Consider the following 18,788-nt stretch of genomic DNA (forward strand, 5'->3'; position numbering starts at 1 on the left):
TCTGTATTACAGTCCGCGAACCAGAAATCCGGATAAGGAATTCTGTTAACCCGGGAAAAGGTGTTAGGCATTCCCGAGTTCCGTGGTTCTAGCACGGTCGCTCAAATGTCATATTCGACTTGTTTATCTGATTTTTTATACAATTATGAGCTTATGTGCAGATTTTAACTCTTTACCGCTTTCATTATTATTATTATTATTATTATTATTTTACAGGGAATTGCAACGTTGTGAAAATGTATTTCGAACCGCGTCACAATCAATGTACCCGTGATCGTCGACACACCTTGACTCTGTTGAGATTTGGATTTGGGTCACGTAAATGTGCATCCGAGTTTAAGAAGATTAAATTATTAAAGGCGCGCCTAAATCGACTAGCGTATCATTTACTTTGGGTAGGGCCGTGAAATTTTGCTAAACGGTCCATCCCGAAGTCTAAGCAATTTTAAAGCAAATATTTACTGAGGGCCCCACAAATTTGTATTTTTTATTCGGCGAGGCTCATCTCATTCTTATTTTTTAAAAGGAATTTGCAACGTCATGGACACACATCTCGAACCACGTCACAATCAATGTACCCGTGATTAGAGACACATTTCGACTCCGCTGAGATTTGGATTTGGGTCACATAAATGTGCACCCGAGTTTAAGAAAGTAATATTAATTAAGACGCGTCCTAAAGAAACTAGCGTGTTGTTATTTTGGGTAAGACCGTGGAGTTCACTAAGCGGCCTATCCCGAGTTCTAAGTAATTAACACATACATTTTGTGAAGGCCCCGCAATTTGCATTTTTTATTTGGCGAGGCTCGTCTCATTACTTTTTTTTTTTTAAAAAAAGATAATCTTAGAATGACTACATTTTTTCTATTAAGTTTAGTCTCTAAAATAAAGAAATAAAATCCTAATTAATTAGGAGCTAAAAAAAATTTAAGAACACGTGACATACTAATTGCTAGATTAGGACCAATATTAATGGAAAGAATTTTTTTAAAAAAAATAAAATAAAAATCGAAATTATAAATAAAAATAAGAAATTCGACAACTAATATTCAAAAGAAATCAAATATAGCTAGATTGAAGCTCGCATTGTTATATAAAAAAAACTATTGAAATTAATTATTCATAACCATTTGAAACTAGATTTAACCATAATTACTAAAGCTTATTAGAAAGTTTATTAAACTTAAAAATTATCTAGTCTTTTTTGGCTTTAACTAAATTTAACTATCCATTCATGATTAACCTACTGTTGACCATATTAAAACCTTCATAGCTAGTGAATTAACCCATTTTGCCAAGCTGATTCACTAAAGACCAACTTATGTTATTTTTCTCTTATTCCAATTATTAAACAGTAATACATGAAATAACCTAAATACAATCAGTAAAAGAAACGAAGAAAAAGCGAAATTAAAACTTCAAAGTTTCATTCTTCATATATTCGTGCTTTCACATTTTTCAGCTTGCAATAGCTAGTATTACAGTCGTGTACCTGGTATTTGAATACAAGGAAAGGAAGAATAGGATCAGCAGCAGTAGAAACAGCGCAGCAACAACAAACAACCAGCAGTCAGAAAACCCAGCAGTAGACTTGAAAACCAAACAGAAATTCCAGCAACCACTCAATAAAGCAATAACAAAGGACCAACAGTTAACTCAAGAAGCCAATTGAAAAATCCGGAAGCAAACAGGAGGCAGAGATCACACTCAGGAATACACGGAAATAGTATTCAGATATTTTAGGAATCCTCTTCCTCAAGATTAAAAGTATGTTCTTATCTCCTCTTTAGTTCTGAAATTTTTATCTCTCCCAAAATTCTTTTCTTTCTAAAAATTCTTCCCTAATATCCTCCCCCTTAATTCAATCCCCTCATCCCCCTTTATATACAAAGCAAGACTCAATCTTCTTCCACTATGTGCACCCTTTAACTTTTATTATTACCCACACTTTTACTTTAGTAAGAGTAGTCAATGTGGGCCCCCCGTGTTCCCTCCTTTTGAAAAGTAGTCAAAGTGGGCCCCCACGTTCCCTCTTTTTGAAAAGTAGTCAAAGTGGGCCCTCTTGTTCCCTCTTTTTGAAAAGAAGACATCATTATCCACCTTTTCCTTTTTGCTTTTATCATTACGTCTTGTCCCCCACCATAATTAAATAATATGCAATTGGTTAATTCCCGTATTACCCCTAAAACTACTGTTACTGCCCTGATTCAAAATTTGTTATAACTTCAAAAATCTGTAACAATTATCGCACATTTAAATAGCAATTAACTATAAAAATCACACAATTTAGACGTTAAATGCTAAAAATGCAACGTACATTATTTTTTATGATTTTGTAAAACAAACTTAAATAAATACTAAATGCAAATGCGACATATTTTTGTAATTTTTTTATTAATTTAACCAATAAACAAGCACATACAGAAATACAAATAATTATCAAAAATGCCAAAAAAATTCTAAAATTGCACACAAAGGAAAATTGTTTTATTTTGGATTTTTTGGGAGTAATTCTCTCATAGGGCAAAAATCATGTGCTTACATGGATAAGCTTCTTCAGGAAGATTATTTACAACGGAGTACTAAATAAACATCCATAATATAATATATTTATAACATAGTAATATATTTTATGTCTTACTAAGTTATTTATGAGTCATGGTTAAGAGTTTTGAAAGATACATATTTCAAAAACTATTTATCATCCCTTTTTATCAAATACATGAATATAAAATCTCAACAAAGAATATTCATCATCTTTCTAAATTTGATTAAATTCATTACTTAGTCTTAGTAATATATTTTAATACACATAATGATGAATATACCTTATGTTTTTAAAATTATACATTTAGCACCATAGTGAAATGAAAATAGCACTCCAGTTAATATTTATGTAGGATTTATACCATATAGGAGCATAAGTGTTTGATTTTAAAATATATTAGGTGTATCTGTAACTATAATGTGTAGATATTTATAATATATAGGGTGTACATGTTTATTTTAAAAAATTAAGGGGTGTATTTGTAATTTGTGTAGATTTTTGTAGTACGGAGGGTGTAGCTATACCTGAAGCTTATTTTAGGGGGGGTGTTTAAGGAAATTTACCGTGCTTCTTGAATTTCTATAGTTGAAACCGTTTGACACATTAGGAGCCAGAGGGATAGTGAGGAACTACCATGGCCGGAACGACTGTGAACTCCTTACCGACGGCCGGCGTCAACGTCGGAGTTGATGGCGGAGCTAATAATAGGGTAAGCAGCGCGTCGTACGTAAACTCGTTCCGCATCTCCGCCGTTGTTGATCGATTAGCTATGCACGTTTGCGCTCAGCCTAAAATTGACCCTCAGGAGTTTGTTCACCTTTGTCTTTCACTTGCTAGGTACTTCTTCTCGAACCTTCTATGCTGTAAACATAAATAGGCTACATTTGTAATTGCTACTTCAAATTGTTTAAGAAAGTGTTATTTGTGCTTAATATCTAGGTTTTTGCTGATTTTTTTTTTTGAATTTTTAGCTCTCGCGTGTTTGCTATTTGTGGAAATTATTGCATTTTTAGTGTAACAACAACAACAACCCAGTAAAATCCCACTAGTGGGGTCTGGGCGCACACCTTGAAGGACTAGAGAGGCTATTTTCGAAAAGACCCTCGGCTCAATAAAACAAAAAGACAAAAGGAGACAATATTAGTATCATCACAGAAACCATAGGAAAAATAGGAACAACATGAAATCCAGAAGAAAGATGCAAAGCAAAAGTGATAGATAGTAAATAGGCCCTGCACTGAAAAGCGAAATAGTAAGATACAACATTGCCACTAGCTATCTTAGACAAGAACCCTACCAGACTAATCTCACAAAGCTACGAAGTAAGGCAAGACTCAACTAGCTCTTAACCTACAACCCTAATACTCGACCTCCACATCTTCCTATCAAGTGTCATGTCCTCACTCCTCAAAATATGAAGCCTCTCTATATTTTGCCTGATCACCTCTCCCCAATACTTCTTAGGCCGCCCTCTACCTCTTCTCGTGCCCTCCACAACTAGCCGCTCACACCTCCTTACCGGAGCATCTGAGCTTCTCCTATGAACATGCCCGAACCATCTGAGCCTCGCTTCCCGCATCTTGTCATCAATTGGAGCCACGTGCACCTTCTCCCGATTAACATCATTCCTAATCTTATCCATCCTAGTGTGCCCGCACATCCACCTCAACATCCTCATTTCTGCTACTTTCATCTTCTGGATGCATTTTTAGTGTATTGTGGTTAATATCTAGTTTTTTTCTCATGTTTCTTCTGGAACCTTCTATGCTGGAAACATAAATGGGCTACATTTGTAATTGCTACTTCAAATTGTTTAAGAAAGTGTTTTTTTTTGTTTGCTTAATATCTAGGTTTTTACTGATTTTTGTTTTGAATGTTTAGCTGTCGCGCTTTGATATTTTGTGCAAATTATTGCATTTTTAGTGTACTTTGGTTAATATCTAGGTTTGTTGCTGATTCTTTTGTATTTTTAGTGTACTGTGGTTAAAATATAGGTTTTTTCCCCTCATTTTTCTTCTTGAACCTTCTTTGCCGGAAATATAAGTACGCTACTATTGTAAAAATTTTCTGTTATTTTGTATCTTTACTTATAATTGTTCGGGCATTCAAAAAAGAATTTCTTCTGCTTAATATCTAGGTTTTTTTTGTTGGAATTTTTAACTCTCATGCCTTAATTATTTTGGGCAAATAGTTGCATTTTATGGTACTCTGCTTAATGTCTAGTTTTTTCTCATTTTTCATTGAAATTTTAGCCTCCGTGTGTAGTTTTTTGGGGATTTAATGCATTTTTAGTGTACTCTGTTTAATATCTAGGTTTTCTGCTTCTTTCTTTTTTAAATTTTAGTTGAGCTCTAGGGAAAATGCTTTTAGTGCTTAAAAATTTGAACTTATTGAATTTTAGTCATGCTTTTAGAGAACATATGCTATGTGAGTGGCATGTGTTAGGTTAGATCCCTGCTTGGGCAACGGCGTCCTATCCCGCATGCCATCTCAGTCATGGCACAAGTTCAAGTTAGGCTCGTTCGCGGGTCGGTTTCTTGTGTTGCATACCTAATGCCAATTATCATGTACCCAAAGAATATATTTGGGGGTTTAATCAATTTTCTTTATATCTTTAGAGCTCGTGCATAGATTGTTTTTTGGGGATATTAGTGCATCTTTTCGATTTTTGGATTATATCTAGATTCTTTTGCTCATATATGTTTGAATATTTAGCTCTCACGTTAATTTTTCTTTTGTGCTTAATACGTAGGTGCTTACTCATTTTTTCTTTGAATTTTTTGCCATTGCGTGTTAAAAGTATGTAAATTTGGATGTTGATGCATTTTACGGAGTGTATTGTGCTTAATTGTGATTAACAAAACACGATTATTCCGAGAAGAATGTGGAGTCTAATCTGTGGCTACTTATTCAGTTTGAGAGTTTTAGTTGTTTAGAAGCAGATAGATGAAATCATAAAGCTGTTTTATTGCCTAGATGGTTTTCTAAGACTTCAATACTCAATAGTAGTGGTTGATGTAAGCTGTTTATAGTAGTGACTGATCTTTGATGAATGCAGAGGCATTGATTTTGCCATTGCAAACCAGGAGGTTCCAAATAAAGCTCATGATTTACCTCTACTGGTGAAACAGGTACTCTTGTAACATAATGCCGATTTCATCATATTGCAATAACTTCATTGATCTGATTATGAGTTGTGTAGCATAAAGCGCTAATGTTAAATCAGGATACATGTTGTTGTGTTTTTTTAAAACCTAATAATTACCAGTTTCAAATTTTGAAAATACTTCTGAAACTGAGAAAACAGTCAGTTCTCTAGTTGCCACTGCCTGATTATGATGGTGATTAACTTTCTTGTGGCTTAGTCCTTTGGCTACCTTTGAAGTCTACACAACCTTAGGGTTTGTATAACCTTCTAGAGTCTGTATGCCTTTCATTCATTCTCGCCCACTATAAGAAATTTCTTTGTCATGAAGTGTGATTTAGCATATTTTAAATAAGTCCAAACTTTCACGTATGGCTTCAAATTTACCAATAATTTAGAAAGAGGACAATGAAAATCCTCTTCTTATTATTCTTACTAGATGGGATGTGCCCGTGCACAGCACGGGCATATGCCCGACATTAAAGTTCATTTTAGTAGAGAATACTTATGAAGCTGGTTTTAAGCTTTTTTTAAGCTGGTTTAGAGCTTCTAAACTTGGTTTTAGGGCAGAACAAATTTAAAAACTTATAACTCATCGCAAGATTAGTCTACTAAGAACCAACCTGTTGTAATTTGGTCTTTATCATTCCTGGTCTTTGATAAACTAATGATATTACACAAACACCTTAGCTGGCGAAATGCGGAGTTAGTCTGACCAAGTACATTCTTCCTCCCATTCATTTTCTCGTTGTGAACTGAAATCTCACAAAGTAAATCAAATGATTCATACATTACAGCCCTTGAGACAAACATATGGGAGACCACATGAAAACTCAATTCAACTACAACAATCTAAAAGAATCTAAACAAAAGGTGTCGACTTTGAAAATCTGATATATAGAAAACTAAGAGCCTGACAATTCAGAACTCTCTTTCTTCCCTGTAAAGGTTTTCAGTAAAATCAAGTTAAGCATTGAAAAGCAGGTTCTAAAAATATTCAACTGCTGCTCTCTTCTTTTGTAGAAATTGAGATCTCGAATCCATCTGGTCATTCTTTAGACACATATTGATTAGTGTGATTCATGAGTCACATAGGCAAGATTTCTGCATCAAGCAGGAGAATTGCACCCTCCCCATCATAAAGCTTAAGAAATGGTGTACCCCAGTTCCACCGGAGCAACAAAAAATTGGACAGGCCATGCACATATAGACCAATCTGTCCAACATACTTCTGACCTTTTCTAGCTAGAAATCTTTCCCAGTTTATTTCTGGTGGCTGAGTTGTTGCAATTTCTTTTCCATGTTTGAAGTTACTTTTGAATTTGCTTATCAGGTTGACTGGGTCTCCCACTGTCATGCACAAAAAATGCTCAAACAAAAAGGAAACGAAAATAGAAGTAAATTACCTTAATTCCCAAGCATATGTCACTTTCCTCAGTTTAAAGACAGTTTCTCAAGCTTCACTAAGATTGACAAACTGAGGGTATCTCAACTACACATAATTTGCATAAATGGGTGTGATGTAACTATAGTTCATGATAGACGACATAGTTAGAAGCATCTCGTCCTCGTTTGCTTTTCGCAGAAGATGGATAAACCTGCACAAATCAAGTAGGTATTTGAGATTTGAGAATTGAAATACACCAGCAGATATAGATCTCATGCCAAATCTAATAATGGGCTACGACACCTACACCATATGTAAAGTTCATTTTCAACCAACAGATGAAACTTGAGCCCATGGCCTCCACATAAAAGGACTAACATGACAAAGTACCAATGCAAAAGAGTAATTACCTGTATGAGTCATACTTGAAACCAAGAGTTCAATACCCATTATGTCAAATCTTCTGTTCAACAAGCTGAATTGCATGGTCAATGCACAATGATTCCTCATAATTTTAAGAAGGCAAAAGTTTTATAACTGAAGCAGCACTAAGAGCACTGTGAGAACTGTGTGGGTGCACCTGTAAAAATACATTTACCAAAGGTATATTCGTTCTACTAATGGAGGGATTCTCTAGAATTAATTCAGCCTTCTTTACATGTTTCCTTCTACTCCAAAAGCTACAAATATATTTCTGTTGCTGGATATTATTTGCATCATCTTCTAAGGGTCTTCTATTTCTTTCCGTCTAAGCAGTCCACCAAATAACAGCTGGAATAGTGTGTCCCAATAGGTTTTCTTTCTCGTCAGCCCTTTCTACTCTTTAACACTTTAGCACTCAGTAAGTTTCCTTGGCATGACCCCTTCATGCCAATAGCGTTAAAGAACAAGCTCCATATCTGATCATTGATGCGACAGTGCAGAAATAATTGACCAACAGCTTTAACATGCTTTCTACATAAAAACACCTACTGCACATCCTCTTTTCTGTAAATTTTTATGTGTAAGACATGTGCTAAATTTTACATTCTCCTGTTGGCTGCCTCTCTATCTTTTACTTGCTTGAATATCTAATGAGCCTAGTTTTAACAACACAACATAAAGTGACATTAGGAGCTTGATTTTCTCAGAAACATTATGGATGCACCCGCGCACTTCCCTAAATCAGAAACTAAACACAAATTTAAGTGAAACGTAACATTAATTTCATAGTAGACTATAGACGCTGGAATATGATGTTTAAGAGAAAAGGACAAGTTAAAATTCTACAACTCTCTAACAGGACAATCTGAAAGGATCTTTATTTATCAATAGTTTCTATTTTAAAAACTCTAGCAACAGAAAGCCATTACCTTCAGCAATTTTCTACATTATTTGAGAGAACTGTTTCCCGAATCTGTCACAAACACCATCCCACAGACCAACAATTGTCGCGTTTATCAAAATATTTTTGCTTCTCACTTCGATCAATTAACAATATTTTTTTGTAACTTCTTGAATAAATACAATCTCCTTATGCCAGTGCACTTATGTCCGACTGTATAAAAATTATAAAGAACTTGCATACTTTAAATGACATTGAAAATCAGTAGAACTTGAGAAATATATTTGAACGACGATTTCATGGAACAATAAATACCGGTAAGTTATTCTCTTTGCACCAGTATATCTTGTAGTCAATCTGATACCACCTTGATCCCCAACAACTTCCTCCGCCGTTACCTCAAGTCCTGTCTTTTCGGAAAATGGTTTTGAGTTATGGTAGCACTTATTGACACATAAGCTCTAACCTTTTCTTCGCTGATGTTTCAGGGAATAGCATAAGTTGTAATTTTCATATTAAAATGCAAATAAAAAATTATTAGGTGAAAGTAACATTTGTTATACGACGAATCTAATTGAGTTGTCTCATACATCGGATATTGCTTGCTCAAGAAAGGAGGAATACCAACAGACTTGTGTATTTCTTCCGAAAAGAACATTGGGAATATAAATAAACCAAGACCACATGTGTAATGAACAACGACAATCATTTGCAAATCCAACATTCAATATTGAGGCAAATCCACATATCAAAATGTAATTTCTATCAGTTCATCTTAAACCTTGAATTTATGTAGAATCTATTATTTGGTATTCTTCTAAAACAACAATTGCTCCTTTCAGTCTATCCTACAACGCAGAACAATTTTATTATTTGACAGTGAATTTTCAAAACAACACAGAAAGTCATAAGCTCATATTACTAACAATTCAAATATTGTTTAGATGATCCAAACTTTTTTAAGAAGTTTGAGCTGCACCATTGCACACACTAAAAAGAATTAGATCATCCAAATCAGAAGAGAGAAAAAGGATAAATAAACATGCTCAAAAAATATATCCATATCTCCACATCCAAGCAGTGACAATGTTCACCATAATTTATGAGAAATAAAAAAGAAAATCTATTGGAGTTTCATTAATTTTTCTATCTCTTCAGGCAAAATCCATTAGTAAGAGGCAGAATTCAGTAAGAACAGCAACAACGCCCATGAAATAAAAAACTACCTGCGAGGGCTTAGTCAGTTAATAGTTTGAATAAACACCACTACGACTTAACTCCCAACATTCTATCAGCGTAATCAGATAGTGTAAATATATTAACATGAGGGATTTGACAATGAAACTCACAAAAAAAAAAATATATAGCGATCTGAGCACCACGAAGTTCATCTCAAGACAAAGCAACATTATGAAATACATCAAAGAATTAGAGCAACCATGCAGTGCAGAGAACAATTTCATAAAAATCAGAGAAGATTTGACTTTAGAATTTTATTATCATACATGCATGATTGAAAAATAGAGGAAAACGCCAAAGTAATGTGTCCACTTCCCTGAATTCACAAGAGAAATCATTTATCGTAAATCCAAAATCCAAAGCAAAATTTAATTTTTTTCCGATTATTTGAATTGAACAGTAATTAATTTATTAACGATAGACAAATTGTGGGTCAGTTTTGAAGTATATGTAATATTATGTAGAGAGACTTAGAGAAGAAAACATTCCAGAGACAGAAGCTCAGAACTTACTTATGGAGTAAATGGTGATGAGTTTTCGGGTGTTGAAATTCAACAAGGTTTCCCTTGCATGTTACCCAAGTTGGAAGAATCATCAATAAGAAAGAAAAAACAATCCAACAAAAGTTCCCAACCTCTACCATGGGAAGGAGGAAGAACCGACGAAGACCGGAGAATGGAAGAGACACAAATGAGAATTTTGTACAGAAGAGATTAGAAAGTGCCACCTAGGTCTCTGTACAATTAACACGTGGAAAGCTACAAAGCAAGAGTAATTTCCCGTAATGCCCTTCGTCGTACATGCCACTCTCACTTATTATATAGTTAAATTCATCATATTCTATGCCATTTATCCTTGCATTCCAGTAACATTCTCCAATTAAACTTTAGTCAGATAGCGACACTTGATAATAACGGAAGCTTCTCTGCATTGGTATCAGTGGAGAAATTAAGCTAATTTTAAATCTAGATATGAGATTGCCAATACAATTTCCTCTGGATCCTGCTATTTATGATACTACCTACAAGTATGAGAAGTTGAGAACAAAATGGAGCTTTTGGAGCGCCTCAATTACTTTAGAGGGTTCTAACCTGTTAATGCTTGTTCTGATAACTTTATTGTGACTTTGTTGGAATAACTCTATTCATTCCTTAAGCTCCATACCTAGGTCCCAGGGTGGGATGTGGGTGGGTGGGAAGAGGGGCGGCGTAGGGGGCGGGGCAGGGGGGGGTAGAGTATTGGTTTCGATAATATACCTTCAAGTGCCAATCAACTAGCTCATGATCACCTCATCTAACCTGGTACTCTTTGATCGAAAAAGCATTTTCATTCTTAGTTCTTATAATGTTAACTTGGGTTATGGAGCAGTAATTTTCTAAAGATTAGTTCATGGGTAATCTGTAAGTATGTTTTCTTAATTCTGCTGATGGTACATCAACTAGAATAGTTAACACCAAAAGACCGGCCATTCTTGTTCATAAATGGTTGAGAGAGTCCTCTTCATGCCACTAGGTCAAGAGTTCGAGGCTGGTAGGCTGCCAAACAAAAATAGAATAGTTAACACCAAAAGTGAAGCGAGTTCATTGGTTGGCAGATTATGACTTCAGTGAAAATCCCAGTCTTCTTTGCTGTCAAACACTTGGGTTTTGGCCAAGGAGGATTGGATGTATTTGTGATGCTGGGAGTTGCTGGCTATGGTGCGACATATATAGATTATATGCTAGGGTAGTATGAACCTTCTTCTTGTGCTTTTGGTGTGGGTACCCAAAGTATGTTACTCTTTTGTTAATCACTTTGTTTTCAATTTACTATAGAACTATAGAAGACTTGTAAAATCGTTTAGAGTAAGTTAATTTACATGCAGTATCGCCCTTCCCATCATGTTTTAGCTCTAAATCTATTGCTGTTGCTCTAATTGAGCTGTGAATTGCTGCAATCCGTTGGCTGATTGCAAACCATGTGATCTGTATAATCCAGTTTGCAAAGATTATGTACTCTTCAATCCAAATGTATAAATTTTCTTATAGCCATAGTTTCCTAGCTGTAACAGTTTACCTATTTATCAGATCAATAACCGAAGTTTATGTTCTTCTTTTGCTAAATTCATCGCACGATGTAGGTATGCAGACGCCATTGTGATTCCTCAATGCTAGCACATGTCATGGTCCTTATGATTTCTGTTAAGGTAATTTTGGAAACTGGTCAACTTTTATGGGATAATTTTGAAAGAATGTGTGTTTTGCTAGCTTCCTCAATCGCCTACATTGCAAGTGATGGTTCAGCTTTCATTTCTTCAAAATAGACTACTGTCAAGTTATTTGGTTGTTCTACTGGTATTATATGCAGTTGATGTCAAATTAAGCTTAATTTAGTTAAAAGATTCGACTAGAAATGACCACATTAGAGACAAAGGGTGGAAGTAGCACACATAGAGGTAAAATGAGAAGTCGCTTGAGGTGGTTTGACCATGTCCTATGTGGATTTCCAAATACATAAATCTATTGGTACGATACCATGAGGATTGAATGGCTAAAAAGGGATGTACACCTAAAATTTCATGAAAGAAATTCGTACCAAAAGACTGCAATCTCTACGAGGATTCAACATGGATTTAGCTAAACATAGAAAACAATCGAGGTAAAAGATCATATCATCAATACTAACCTACGGGATTAAGGCTTATTTGTTTTTCTTGGATTAAGGTTTCTTTGTTGTTCTTACACTTATATTATGTCCGGGTAGGGATAAGTGTAGTTGTAGAGAACCTTTTTTCTTCTTCTTAATAACGGCGATGTCCAGGCAGAGAAACTCTAGTTCTAGAGAACCCTAATCTGCCATAAAAGACAAATTACTTATTATGTTGGAAGGAAGTGGGTCCAAATAGAAGAATTATAGACGAGGGATATAAGCTTATAGTGGTGGCCCAAGTGCCAAGAAGCTTCGATTCATATTGCCGAACCCAACTAGTGTAGGGTTGAGGCTTAGTAGATTTATTGGACGGATAAAGATTTTCTCCTATGAAATTCTCCTGTGAATTGGGTCGAGTGGTTCTATCTTCCACTATTGTGAATGACATACGCTGCAAAGCTCTAAGCCTAGGTTGGTGCTTTGTTTGTTTATGAAAGTAATATGGTATTTTCCAGGACATACTTTAGCTTGTTGATAACCATGTTTAAATGCCTTAAAAATGCATGTTCTTGGCATTTTCTGCAATTTCTTCATTGACCATGTTCTTTATTTGATAGAATGCTTGTCACTGCGGGTGGTTTACGGAGAAAGATACTGAAGAACTTCGTAATCTTGCAAACGAGGTTGATAAAGCTTCCTGATTTGCTATGTGCTTGGTGCTTACCTATCTCTGCTACTTGAAATTGATGTTACATTGATTTTGTTTTCTTTTTTTGTTTGCATGTTTAGCTTTCTAGCAGCTTCTGCAGTACATTAGATTTTAAAACTGAACCAAGCAGTTCTCTGACAATTATCTCAACGATAATGTCAAGGTAGGCATCTCGTCCTTGAATGACATCTTCTGAATCTTTTCATGCTATGCTCAACTTATCTCACATGAATAATCTTCCTTATAGATCAAAGTTTAATTTTCATAAAAAATATTTGTGGTTTTACTTGGGGGTTTATTTGATGCTACACTTCTCTAACTTAAAAGTTCATATAAGGGGGATTATCCTAAAATCTTCTACTTTTTGGATAATCTCCAAGCCTTCATTGTTAAAATACTTCAGTTGCTGTTATGGTACCAGACTGCATAGGTGAGTGATGATAAGGCTGCCTGCTTATGTCAAATATCCTATGAGCTACTGACAGTGTAATGAACTAGAAAGCTTGGGTTTGAAATAGGACATAATTTTTTTTTCAGGAATTAGTTGTGACAGTATATCCATGTCGGAAGGGTAGGAAAACATAAAGAGGAGAGGAGAGACCTAGAGGTGTTTAAATCAATTTATCATATTACTAAGCGCCTGAATAGAGTGTGCAAATTCAAAAACTCATTCAACTTACATAATGTCATGTGCCTTATGGTATAGCCCTTAGTTTTGGGTTTCTTTTTCTTACAAAATCACTTGCTTCTGCGAATTGGCAGATTTTATCCACGGATGAAAATGGGTCAGATAATTTGTTTCCTGGAAGCCAAGGTAAAAACACATCCCCTTGGACGTGTCCAGTGAGCTAGTGTAATTGTATTGCTGGTGATACTGATGCCATATTTTTTGTCATCTTGTAGCCTGGATTTGGTGCCTACGTGAATGATTTCCAAATAACGAAGAATACAAACCTTTCTAAAGGAGAGAAAGTAGTAAGAAAACTTCTATATATTACAATAAATTACATTTATGTATCTTTTTTCCTTTGCAGCAGGCACATAAGAGTCTCAGTTTTTATTGAGGACATTGTTTGTGCTTTCATTACCTGTATTTTGTTATTCATATGTTCATTGCTCGTCAAAGTTGGAGACCCTGGTTAGCTCTGGAAAATATTGCTCATTTTATGTTTACTTTATTCTGCAGAGATTATTTGTTGCACAAATAGATAATCTGGAGAACGCACTATGTCTTATAACGCCTCCTCAAGTGAAGTATGAAAATCTTTTATCTTTTACTGAGTGTAATGACGTAGGCTTATTGACTCCATATTTGACATGTTAAATTCCTCTGACAATTCTGATTGCCATTCATCTCACTTGTGCAGCTTTCTCCTAAATGGGACGGCAGTGGGGTGGAGGAGTAATGTGTTAATGGTTTGTTACCGCTATAACTTTAGGGATGTGTTTGTATAGGGATGTCTAATGTTTTACTGGGGCTCAAATTACTTAAATTATGTTTCTTTTGCTAGGGCTCTGGACCTCAGCTTCCAACTCCTGTACCTCAAATGCTTAAATTTGGAACAAATCTTCTTCAAGCTGTGGGCCAATTTAATGGTATGTTTGAAGATACATTCCGCTTTTTTTTTCTTTTCCAAAACTGTATATTACTAACTCTTCTCTGTGTTCATTGTGCAGGAAATTATATCATAGCTGTTGCCTTCATGAGTGAGATCTCTACCCCTGTTGAGGCCACACTCCCTGATTATGAGCAGCCTCCTGTTTCTTCCATTGATCCAGGTTTGCTCTTATTCTATTTTTCACAAGAAGAAATATTACTGAGATCTTTTTTGTCAAAGTTTTTGGTGTTTCTGTATTGAGTTTGTTGCATGTTCTTGTTAGCCCATTTGGCTAAATGTATTGTTCTAGTTCTATATTCCCACCATCCCCAAATGGGAAGTCTGAAAAGAACTCCTTATAAGGAGAAATGATTAATACACTACTTTGTCGATGCAGATTCTGAGATTATTGAGGGGCCATCAAGAATTTCTTTGAATTGCCCCATAAGGTATGCTTCTAATCTTTGTTACTTTGGAAATTGATATGGCTGTCATTATGAAGTGGCTTCCATTCTCTTGACATGTGTGTAACTTTTCTTTTTCCCTCTGTCCTTCTTTGCTATGTGATGATGATTAATAAAAGAAATTTGATATGCATAATTAGCTTCATCGTTGATGGTGATAGTAAAAGACGCAAATCTCCGTGTTCCCGTTTGTCTCTCTTTCTACCCCCTTATTACCTCAAACTCGAAATGACACTGCTCTTTGTGCTTTCTTCTACGACGACATAGCTGCCATCTTGGTACCCCTCAGTTATTAGAGGTTGGTAAGAGGTTGGTAAGACCCCCCCTCCCCTCCCAAAAAAAATGTATGCAAGAAAAAGAAACCTAGTGGGTCTTATTCTGCCATTCTAGTAAGTTGATGGCCTATGTTATGTATTTCTAAACCTATTTTGATCATAAAATATCAATGATAAAAAGTTAGCTCTCATCTAGAAAGAGAGAGAGAATCACCTTAGCTGTGAAATTTTCGATTAGAGTCACTTTAATATATGTACCTTAAGATTTTTATTGTTTCAGGATGATTGTCTTCATTTATCTGATCTTTAGACTTTCTAAATGAATAAGGACTCCTGGAGTTATCATAATCCTCTTCCCCATCCATTTAGGAACATGCTTACATTTATGAAAGTTTTGGTTTGTGAATTGAGGTTGATGGCAAAGAAATGATTGAGATAAAGTACTTCTTTGCATAATTTATAAGCATATTTCTTATCCTTAGCGGTGGGGGGTAGCAGGTACCCGGTAGAATAGCCAAGGTGTGCGAAAGCTGGCACGAACACCAATGTCATAAAAAAGAGTGTATTGTGTTTTGCATCAACATAATTTATTTTGATAACATTCCCAAAAAAAATAATTTACTTTTGATAAATAATGGTGCATTGGTCATTTCATAAGATTGTTGGCCGTCAACGTAAGAGGTCAACTTAAGAGGTGGTATATCTCTAATTTTTCAAAACAGAGAGCCCTTATGGTTGTAATTTACCTTGGGAAGTCCCAGTGCAATTACCTCTTTTACTAGCCCCTACGCTTCTTTCTTTACCTTTCAACTTTTCCTGATGCCGGCTGTGGTGTGTTAAATTTACTGATTACTTTTTCTTTGCCTTTACAGCTTCAAACGTATTAAAACTCCAGTTAAAGGACATTCTTGCAAACACCTTCAGGTGCATGTCCTTTTGTGTGATCCAAAATAAATTATTATTCGATCTCTCATGCTAGAGTAATTTATAGCTGGCATGCATGTTGAGAGGCCGCCTCTGCTTTTCGTCTTTCATTAGCTTTTATTTAAGTTCTTTAATCTGTTAGAATTATGGACATGGCTGATCCTCCAAAAGACTTCTGATATATAGGTTTCTCAAAAAATGTTCATGAAGATTATGGATTCATATTAGCATTGACGGATGTTTTAAATTAAGAATATCCTAGCGAGAAGCTTCATGGGCATAGCTTGTGCGGAATTTATGTGATATTTGTTTTGGTCATTATTTCTTCCCCACTTCTCCTACTCTTACTGGTTTGCTCTCTTTGTGTTTTTCTTGGCAGTGTTTTGATTTTGACAACTATGTCGACATAAATTCAAGGAGACCATCGTGGCGTTGTCCTCATTGTAATCAGCATGTGTGTTTCACTGATATTCGTATCGATCAAGATATGGACAAGGCAAGTTAGCATTCTGTATTATGCTTTACACAAATTACCTGTTGAAGTAACATTGATTTTGTTTTAAAGGTTTTGAAAGAGGTCGGCGAGGATGTCACCGACGTCATGATCAGCTCAGATGGTTCATGGAAGGCAATCATGGAAAGTGATGACCATACTGAGAAATCCAGGGATAAAATTCCTGACTTTACTCAAGATAGCCCACAGCGAGGTTCTGATGGCTTTTCAAATACCCCCGCTGATGTTATGGATCTTACTGATATAGATGATGAAATAAATCCAATGGCTACCTCTGAAACTGAAGACAGTAAAAATTTCCCATCGATCCCTAATATTCACTCTAATGGTCAGAACACAACTGTTGTGAATAATCCAAGTGAAATCAATCATACAGGTGGTTCTGATATGGCAGACGATTTCTGGTCAAGAATGTATATGTCCTCGTGTGGAATAGGGACATCAGGTTCTTTGTCCAGTTTGCAGAATGGCAGTGCTTCTGAGCCTTCTAGAACCAACTTGTTGCAACCACCTGTTTTGACAGATGCAATATCTCCCTCTTTCAATCCTGAAGGAAATGCTCTTATTCCAACCTCTCTACTTGAGAGTGGACTATCTTCTTCTGATATGATGCAGTTACAACACTTCCAATTTGGAAACTCTGCAGTCAGCAACGAATATGGAAGATTTCCATCTGCAGCGATGCATGCAAACAGAACTCCTGCTGCAGTTCAGGCTCTTCCAGCGCTTCCAGCCCAGATGCAGACTCCTGTTCCTCAGAGACAACAAAGCGCAATGAATCCCTTGCTCCATACTGGTCCTTCAGTAGCTACTCAGGGTTTGCCTACTGTTTCATTGAATGGTTCCAATGTAAGATGTGACTTGGAGAGACATCAGTGTTCCATTCCTGACTTGGATCTGCTTCAGGCACGCATGACTTCGTCTGCATTACCACAGAAGGTGAGTGCACAAGTGAATAATTTTTCAGCTATATCTTTTAAGTTGTGATTAAACTGTAAGTCTTTCTTTGCTGGTTTTGGTCTCTGAGATTTTTCCTTCAGATGTGGTTGCTGAAACATTGCATGTGCTGTGGTTGAGAAGATCATCACCTGTCTGTATAGGGCGTGTTTGCTTGAACTTTCTAGGAGTTCCTTGACTGCCTAAATTTGCTTGTTTTGCTTACTATCACAGATTTTCTTCTTTTGAGGCTGCTTATAACATATCCAACTTCCTTTTGTCTCTGCATATATCTTTATTCTGTCTACTGTCTATGGCTTCTAATTATCCTTTTTCCTTGTGCTAGCGTTTTGTTGCTCCTCTTCAACCATCTCAACAGGTTGTTGGCCGTCAAACTCCGAACCTGAGAACACCCTACCCGATGAGCCAGTCTGAAGACCTGACCCGGCAAGCTACTTTGGATAGATGGGAAGCACTGAAGAAAGGAAGTTCACAAGGTGTTACTCGGGCAACAGGTCTTGCTGGCGGACAACACACCCGAGTTGTCGCTACTCAGCAAACCACACAGGTGGTGAGGCCCGCTCAGAGTCCTGGAAATTCTGACGGGTTTAGGACACCATTGGCCTGGGACCACAGGGGAAATACAGGAGGCACAACACCAGTCACAAGGACAGATAGTTCCGGGGATGTCCAGCTAGATCCTAACTGGCGCCCTACAGGCCGTATGCGCGGAAGCCTCTCAGGACGAGCTTATTCTGAAGCACTGAATCAGTACATACTTCAGCCAACACAGCAAGCTCAAGCTCCCAGACCATCTGTCCCACCTAATCTTTCACCCCAACTGCAAGTCTTTTTGGCTAATAGAGGTGCTCATAGTACCCAGCCTGTGAATCATCCATCCACAACACCAGCCAATGCACCAGATATCTCAGGCGTTTTACCTGATCGTTCTTCGGAAATGCAGTAGAATTAGGACAGGCTTGTAGGTAACAGTGTATATAACGCAACTGATTTTGCTTCCGTGGTCACGTTACAGTACAGATACCTAGTTTTGTGTTATAGTTCAGTTATGGGGGAAATGTGATGTATTTATTTT

The 18,788-nt window shown here is 36.3% G+C and overlaps 1 protein-coding gene across 1 annotated transcript; it reads left to right on the top strand.

The window, feature by feature from the left end:
- The first annotated feature begins 3,112 nt into the window (after positions 1-3,112).
- Positions 3,113-18,771, top strand: LOC107781111 (E4 SUMO-protein ligase PIAL2). Its single transcript, XM_016601758.2, has 16 exons — positions 3,113-3,386; positions 5,608-5,680; positions 11,764-11,829; positions 12,890-12,955; positions 13,062-13,144; positions 13,744-13,795; positions 13,885-13,956; positions 14,168-14,235; positions 14,349-14,397; positions 14,493-14,577; positions 14,659-14,760; positions 14,977-15,028; positions 16,191-16,242; positions 16,622-16,738; positions 16,808-17,695; positions 18,039-18,771. Exons 1-16 carry the CDS (start codon positions 3,184-3,186, stop codon positions 18,657-18,659), a joined length of 2,649 nt encoding a protein of 882 aa, XP_016457244.2. The 5' UTR covers positions 3,113-3,183; the 3' UTR covers positions 18,660-18,771.
- The last annotated feature ends 17 nt before the right edge of the window (positions 18,772-18,788 follow it).

Source organism: Nicotiana tabacum, chromosome 5, assembly GCF_000715075.1.
Source record: "Nicotiana tabacum cultivar K326 chromosome 5, ASM71507v2, whole genome shotgun sequence".
Taxonomy (NCBI): domain Eukaryota; kingdom Viridiplantae; phylum Streptophyta; class Magnoliopsida; order Solanales; family Solanaceae; genus Nicotiana; species Nicotiana tabacum.

Bases quoted from the DNA above. Each gene is read 5' to 3' on its own strand.
- LOC107781111 (XM_016601758.2), top strand. From the start codon at position 3,184: ATGGCCGGAACGACTGTGAACTCCTTACCGACGGCCGGCGTCAACGTC. The intron at 13,957-14,167 runs GTAAGAAAACTT...TTTATTCTGCAG, and splicing joins TTTCTAAAGGAGAGAAAGTA to AGATTATTTGTTGCACAAAT. The intron at 16,243-16,621 runs GTGCATGTCCTT...TTTTCTTGGCAG, and splicing joins ATTCTTGCAAACACCTTCAG to TGTTTTGATTTTGACAACTA.